General features: G+C 39.5%; 1 protein-coding gene across 1 annotated transcript in view; it reads left to right on the top strand.

Annotated features, from left to right (window-relative positions):
* Lama2 (laminin subunit alpha 2) overlaps window positions 1-5,496 on the top strand; it is a 337,962-nt gene extending 332,466 nt beyond the window's left edge. The window contains 4 exon segments of the mRNA XM_026786227.1: window positions 1,150-1,280; window positions 3,531-3,753; window positions 5,137-5,216; window positions 5,218-5,496. Of these exon segments, the coding sequence (XP_026642028.1) occupies window positions 1,150-1,280; window positions 3,531-3,753; window positions 5,137-5,216; window positions 5,218-5,259 (476 nt within the window). The 3' untranslated portion in view covers window positions 5,260-5,496.
* Window positions 5,497-8,363: the final 2,867 nt, after the last annotated feature.

Here is an 8,363-nt window from a genome sequence, read left to right on the forward strand (position 1 = left end):
AGGAAGGAAGGAAGGAAGGAAGGAAGGAAGGAAGGAAGGAAGGAAGGAAGGAAGGAAGGAAGGAGTCATTTCTCCTATTTTCAACAACCTCTCCCGTCATGACAGCTCACAGCAGAATACAATACACAGAAGACTTGGGTGAACGGAGCTGAGGGTTACTTCAGTGGAAACCATATAAATTCAATACCTCCATTCTTAAAAGCTTGCCCATCGCTGGACGTTTTATGGGATACTTCACTACCTCTGTCTCCAGTTGAAGCGCCTTACATCATTCCTTTCTTCTTTTTACTTATCTCTTGCTGTTTTATTTTCCAGAACAATTCGGATCCTTCTGCCCTTTACTTGAAAAAAATTGCTTAAGATCCATCACCCTTTCCCTTGCAAACTCATCAAAATTCTCAGGAGAACAAAACATCTAGCACATCACAAGTGCCACCCTTCACTGGGGACGTGTGTGCTCGCACGTGATATTTATTGCTTGCACAGTGAATGAAAGGTGCAGCGAGGATTTTCTTGAGTGCTTTCCTAATATTCTGTGGACTTCATGTAGTCTTAACTGATCTTAGGAAATATGCCTAAGTGAAATATCTTAAATTCTTATTTAAAGGCTGAATAAATCCATGAACCAAATGTTTAAAAGTCCAGAGAAAAGAACTGGCTGGGTTAAATAGAAAAGATTATGTGTTAGAATCTTTCCATAAAAAAATTATATTTGCACCTCTTCTCTTCATTTAATAAAATATTTAAGACTGTTTAAACTCGCTTCAATCTGTAGGGCCACTTAGAATGTCTCAATAAAATTTTACTGAGTAATTGTTGAAATGCTGTTCATAACCCAGCAGACTTTTGAAATAATCATACCTGGCTGCCAGCGTCCTTAATTCATTCTTAGTGTGTGCTCAATCATTTGGTTATTCAGTGATGCAATCCCACTATGTGCTCACTCATTCACTTAACTCAACCATTAAAGTTCCACTGTTTGCTAGGTTCGTGGACAGTTCCAAGAGTAAAACTAGCAGCAGCCTAGATAAAGTCCTGCCTGTCACATCAGCAGCCAAGAAAAACAAGCAATAGAAAAGTGATAAAGTATACTATGGTGAGGATACAGAGTAAAATTATCGAACTCTAATAAATACTTTTTCCCCCCAGTTGGTGGGTTCAAAGTGGGATTGGACCTTCTTGTAGAATTTGAATTCCGTACCACAAGACCCACTGGCATTCTCTTGGGAATCAGCAGTCAGAAGATGGATGGACTGGGTATCGAAATGATTGACGAGAAGGTGAGTGGCCGTAGCCCAGATACAGCTCAAACTCTCAGCTCTCTTTTCAGGTCTTGCCAGTTTCTTCATTGCTGGGGCTTCACAATCCATGTTGCACTTTTACCACCAGCATCCTGTTCACCATCCTGTACTTTCCATGTGTCAGTTCACACCACAGTTGTGCTGACCAATTGTGGGCCAAGTGTTTAGGGTTACTCGGGTCTTAGTGCATACTCATACTCCAAGGACATCTGTTCTCTTTGTTCACCTAGTCTGTAAAACTACTGGTGCAAAAGGGGGGGGGGCATCTCCCCAGTGACACTGAGGCCAGCCACAGACCAGCTCCCGATTTTTACTTACAAGCACCCAGATACTTTTCCAAAAAAAAAAAAAAAAGCAAACGTAAATAAGCATTACTAGTTTGTGTACTACCAATAATCTAATTTCACAAATTTTCTAATTGACTCATACATAAGGATTGTACTTTTATTTTTAAATAATTTCATGCTTTCATTTCCCACCTTGGGTGCTTGTGTTGTCCAAGAAGAAACATGACAGGGTGGTCTAAAAACACACCTTCCTTGCCTCTCTCTCCTTTTTGTGTTCCTCAAATGATCCCACATTTGAAAATATATCCAGGAGTGTAGAGGCAAAAAGGATGGACAAATGAACAGATTGGTCAAACTTCAACGATTTGTCGGATTTTCAAAGCCTACATTCATGACATCGTTTTTCAAGTTTCTTTGCTTGCTTGTAACCTGTTACTGTTTATGTGGCACTAGGTAGTGTGATTTTTCACCATGCTCTTCAGAGATGCAAAATGTCATTTTTACAAACATCACTAAGTGTCCTAAACTCTAATATTTATGTTAGTATATGTTTTGCAAGGTTTTCACCTAGCCTTATTAATCTTTTTTAAACAAAATATTTCTTTCGTCTACCTTGTCAAGTCTTTTGCCAAGCTGAGTAATGTTTTTAATATTTCAGCATGTTCCTTTTCTTCATCAGCTTCAAAAGAATTCTGATGTCTCAAATTTCAGGGACTTTGCCATGTTACTAAAAACAGATTTTTCTCATTTAAACAAGAATTTCTAATCAAGTTCTTCCTTGTTGGGAATTTAACTGGCCTTCTGGCTCAGGTCTTTGGCACCCGTGACTTGAAACTTGCCCAAAAAAGTAATTTATGTAACTCTTAATCCTGTATATAAAATGAAAACCATGAAGGAGAAAGAAAAACACAATTAAAACACCAAAAGTTTAAATTTAAAAGCAATCCTTTAAAGTAAATTTGCAAGTCAATTAACGAGTTACTCTAAGCAATATCTCCTAAGAGAGTTTTGTGGGGTTCACCAAGAACCCTTACCCTCTGAAAAGATGTGTGGCAGAAGTTTTCTGTGTGGATTGGGTTCTTTGTTGTTGTTGAACTCTCTTCAGTGGTTTTTCTGAAATGAGAACCAAGAACACACACATTCTCTGATAACACTGGAAATACCTAAGAGCAAAGAACATGGTTTGTTACTGGTTCTCACGTCTTAAGTTTGCATTTCAACTTTCCTAATTTTCCTCGTGTGTGTGTGTGTGTGTGTGTGTGTGTATGCATGTATGCATATTTTCAAGTGTGCATATGCAGGCATACATGTACACGGGCACACATGCCTATAATGATGGTCAGAAGATGCTATGTAGTGCTATCCTGAAGAGCTACCCACCTTACTCTTTGAGGTACTATCTGTTGCTAATATGAAGCACACCAAGCAGTGTAGCCTGGCTGGCCAGTGAGCCCCAATCTGCTTCCCTTATGCTGAGATTCTGAGCCCATGTCTGCCACATCCGGATTTTTCACGAGAATTCCGGTGATCAAACTCAAGAACTGCACTTCAACTGTGCCTCTTATTTCCACCCTTTGTGCCGATGTTTCCGACCAAAAAAAAGTAATTTAAAATACATCATCATCCTTACCTCCCTCTTTTCCCCTTATTTCTCAAACCTTTGCATAAACAACAGAGTAAAACATCCAAGAACTCAGAGACAAGGGTAAGCATATGAACAGAGAAGCAGAACCGAATACCTACATAAACTAAGTGTTTTTAAGTGCATGTCAAGCACTTTACTCTCTGAGCTATTTCTCCTGGCTCAACTTTTGTCCAGATTAAAAAACAAAATTAAAAAGGCCTCAGTTGTGTTCACTCCAGACTCTAATTTCCACTGTGTGGGCTGTGGAGCTCGCGTCTGCTAAAGCCACCTGTGACTGCTCATTTTCCTACTTCCCAGCTTCTATTCCATGTGGATAACGGCGCTGGCCGATTCACCGCCGTCTATGATGCTGGGATCCCGGGCCATATGTGCAATGGACAGTGGCATAAAGTGACTGCTAAGAAGATCAAAAACCGCCTCGAGCTTGTTGTAGATGGAAACCAGGTGGATGCCCAGAGCCCAAACTCGGCGTCGACATCGGCCGATACAAACGACCCTGTTTTTGTTGGCGGGTTCCCAGGTGAGCGCTGGCTGCTCCAGCAAACATGTCCTTTGCTCCTTATGCTTGTGGTTTTAAACATTTATGTTTGGAGAGCCATGTCCAAGAATGTGTACTTAAGGGTGCTTGCTCCCCAGCTTTAGAATCTCCTCCCATAAATAACATTTGGCCTCAAATTTCCAGTCTGTAAAATGAGAGGACATTTATTTAAACCACATGGAACTGAAATTTTCATAATCACCCCCAAAGTTTCATCCAAGGGGAAGCTAAAGCTAAAGGAAATGAATCTGCCTTATAAAATATATAAAGCATTTAATAGCAGTTGAGGCCAGAATTGTGGGGCTGTTTTTTTCTGATTTTAAAATTAATGTATCAGAGGAATCATAAAATTCTGGTGAACTTAGTTCCTCCAGTTGTGGAATTCTCCAGGTTAAATGTAGCTAATTTCCCACAGAAGTTATTATAGAGTTTATATTTATATGGCAAAGAAGCCAAAGCAATAAATCTGTACTTAAAAAAAACCTCATTCAACACATTAAATATGGCATATGAACCGCATAGTTACCTAGAGTCCATGAACAAAAGTGGCAAACTGAGCAATGAAGCTACTACTTCTTCATGACCAATGTGCAGACAATACAGACACCTGAAACAAGCTGTCATCATTTTGAAAAGACAATTTTTTTTCTTTTATTTTTTTTTATTTATTTATTAAGGATTTCTGCCTCCTCCCCACCACTGCCTCCCATTTCCCTCCCCCTCCCCCTCCCCCGATCAAGTCCCTCTCCCTCATCAGCTTGAAGAGCAATCAGGGTTCCCTGACCTGTGGGAGGTCCAAGGACCGCCCACCTCCATCCAGATTTAGTAAGTTGAGCATCCAAACTGCCTAGGCTCCCCCAAAGCCAGTACATGCAGTAGGACCAAAAACCCATTGCCATTGTTCGTGAGTTCTCAGTAGTCCTCATTGTCCGCTATGTTCAGCAAGTCTGGTTTTATCCCATGTTTTTTTTTTTTTTGTTCTCCCTTATACAAAGCCTTTCTGCCTAGGAAGCAAGAAGAGAGTGCAGTATTTAGCACAGGTAGACAGAGCAAAGGACAGTAGAGGAGATTGACAGTGTCTCCTTCCAGGGTTTCTTTCGATTTTTCTCTTTTAAATTTTATTTCATGGGCATGGATGTTTGGCCTGCATGTGTGTCCATGGACCATGGACATGCCTGGTTCCAGAGAAAGATGGCATCAGATCCCCTGGGTCGGGGAGTTACAGACAATTGGGGCCCCCATGTGGGAGTAGGGATTGGACCAGTGGACAGTGACTGTCTAGTGTGCACAAGGTTTCTGGACTGAATCACGAGCACATGTAAGGAAGAAAAGGCAAACCTGAAATCTCTTGTTCTGTCTTTTCAGATGGCCTCAATCAGTTTGGCCTGACCACCAACATTCGGTTCCGAGGTTGCATCCGATCTCTGAGGCTCACTAAAGGCACTGGCAAGCCGCTTGAGGTTAATTTCTCCAAGGCCCTGGAATTGAGGGGTGTTCAACCTGTATCATGCCCAGCTACCTAATAAAGAGAAGTTCAAGCCCGTAAAGGGTCCATCAAGCGAGTGTATCAAGTTAAACAATATCCTTCCCTATGCATACTAATAAAACTAATGTGTGCGCATACATAGGATTCTTTCTGTTTTCAGGTGGTGATAATTCAGACCACAGATTGAACTTTAACTCAAGTTCTCTTTCAAACTTGTAATTATTAAAACAATTATTTCATTCTAAATAATTGCATGTTTTGTGTGATTTTTTTAAAGATGAAAGGCAACTAACCATAAAGTAAATTTGCAACATGCCCTGAAGTCATCATTTTAAAAATACAATTTGTGGAGGCAACTATAAAAAGAGACAACATCTATGAATACTTTTTTTCATCCTCTTCCATGGCTGTTGGCTTTGACTTTGTGTTCAAGCCACTGAAAACAAGTGGATTTTGTACTTGTGTTTGGGAGGTAATCAGGTCCTTCAGTCTCTGTGTTTGCAAAAGCATTAGCAAATCATTTCCCTAATCCAAGTTCATTATTAGAGCATTTATGTGGCCTTATGAGTGAATACCTTTTCATGCTGAAGGTTGATAGTATAGATCAGATTCAAGGCAGAGAGCTTAATTACTTGATTTTCTTGTTTGATAATGATTTATAGGCTTCGAAAAGAAGCCAGGGCCAAGAGGCAGAATGACAATGAAGCTCACAGCCTCTGGTACTGTAGTGAGATTGTGGACTCTTAGGTTAATAAGAGGGAGTTCACAACCTACACTCAGATGGAGAGAAAGCAAGGAAACAGCATTTGTATTTATCAGGAGGCAATGCACCAAAAGCTTCAAAGACATTTCCCCTTGAATCTTGCTGACACATAGTATTACCCAACAAACTCATTTCCTATAAACAAAACAAAACAACAAGCGTCTGGGTTGCTTCTTTTTTCTTTTCTGTATTTTTTTCTGTTCAGTCATCTTCAAAGGGGTATGGGAACCAAGACTAGCCTGGATTTTATTCATCAAGTTTTAAAAGGAAACATTTCATTTGCCGCCTTCAGAAGAAATGGCTGTGATTTGATAATTCAGAACATGTAAAGCAGTGGTTCTCAACCTTCCTAATGGTGTAACCCTTTAATACAGCTCCTCATGCTGTGCTTATTCCCATCCATAAAATTATTTCCTTGCTACTTTATAAACTGTAATTTTGCTGCTGTGATGAATTGTAACGTAAATATCAGATATGAGGGATATCTGATATACAGTCCCTGTGGAAGGGATCATGACCGAGGGGTTGAGAACCACTGATGTAAAAGAACAGGAATCTCACCCCACTAAAGAAATTTGAGCATCAGGAGAGTAATGGATTAGGACGGTGTTATCCACTAGAGGAACAAAGGCGCTGTTTCCATCTCTGTGATGGCAAATGTACACTTAGCATTTTACCATTAGACAGTGGTTCTGCACAATTTGTCCACATGTTTCTATTCTATTCTATTGAAAGCAATTCTCAACTTAAGCTTGGGTTTTAAATCTATTTCCTTGGAGGAAAAAAAGAAAAAAACCCTCTTGTGAGACAGCATTCAGTCTAGAGCAGAGGGCTTTTGGAATCTTCCCCTTGAAGAAAATCACCACTATTAAGAAATAATTATCCAAAAAAAGAAAAAAAATAATTATCCTCGGAACTTCTGGAGGCATCACAGTCCCTGACTTCACACTCTACTACAGAGCTACAGTACTAAAAACAGCCTGGTATTGGCACAAAAACAGGCAGAAGGACCAATGGAACTGAATAGAAAACCCAGATATCATTCCACAAATCTATGAACATCTGATTTTTGACAAAGAAGAAAAAATATAAAATGGAAAAAAGAAAGCATGTTCAACAAGTGGTGCTGACATAACTGGATATCAATATATATATATATATATATATATATATATATATAGGTCCATATCTATCACTATTCATAAAACTCAAGTCTAAATGGATCAAAGATCTCAATATAAAACCAACCACACTGAACCTCAGAAGAGAAAGTGGGAAGTACACTTGAATGCATTGTATTGAAACAGGAACCCACTTCCTAAATATAACCCCAGTAGCACAGACACTGAGAGAAACAATTTATAAATGGGACCTCCTGAAACTGAGAAGCTCTGTAAAGTAAAGAACACAGTCAGCAAGACAAAACGGTAGCTTATAGAATGGGAAAAGCTCTTCACCAGCTTCACATCAGACAGAGGGCTAATCTCCAAAATATACAAAGAACTCAAGAAATTGGTCATCAAAAAAACAAATAATCCAATAAAAGAAAATGGGGTACAGACCTAAACAGAGAACTCTCAACAGAGGAATATAAAATATCTAAAAATGTTCAACATCTTTAGCCATCAGAGAAATGCAAATCAAAAACAACTCTGAGATTCCATCTTATATCTGTAAAAATGGCCAAGATCAAAAACACTGGTGACAACTTATGCTGGAGAAGATGTGGGGTAAGGGAAACACTCCTCCATTGCTGGTGGGAGTGCAAACTGGTACAACCACTTTGGATTTCAGTATGGTGATTTCTCAAAAAATTAGGAAACAACCTTCCTCAAGACTTAGCAATACCACTTTGGGGCAAAAACCCAAAGGATGCTCAATCATACCACAAGGATATGTGCTCAACTATGTTCACATCAGCATTGTTTGCGGTGGCCAGAAGCTGGAAACAACCTAAATGTCCCTCCACCAAAGAATGAATAAGGATACACAATGGAGTACTACACAGCAGAAAAAAATAATTACATCTTGAAATTTGCAGGCAAATGGATGGATCTACAGAATATCATATTGAGTGAGGTAACCCAGACCCAGAAAGATAAATATCATATGTACTCACTCATAAGTGGCTTATAGACATAAAACAAAAAAAGTGGCCTAAAATTCAACAATCCCAGAGAACCTAGACAACAAAGAGAACCCTAAAATAGACATACATGGATCTAATGTACATGGGAAGTAGAAAAAGACAAGAAAGACCTCCTGAGTAAAATGGGAGCATGGGAACAATGGAAGATGGTAGGAGGGGAGGGGTAAGGACGTAGGGGGGGAAGCAGAAAAAAA

This window comes from Microtus ochrogaster, linkage group LG4, assembly GCF_000317375.1.
Source record: "Microtus ochrogaster isolate Prairie Vole_2 linkage group LG4, MicOch1.0, whole genome shotgun sequence".
Classification (NCBI taxonomy): Eukaryota; Metazoa; Chordata; class Mammalia; order Rodentia; family Cricetidae; genus Microtus; species Microtus ochrogaster.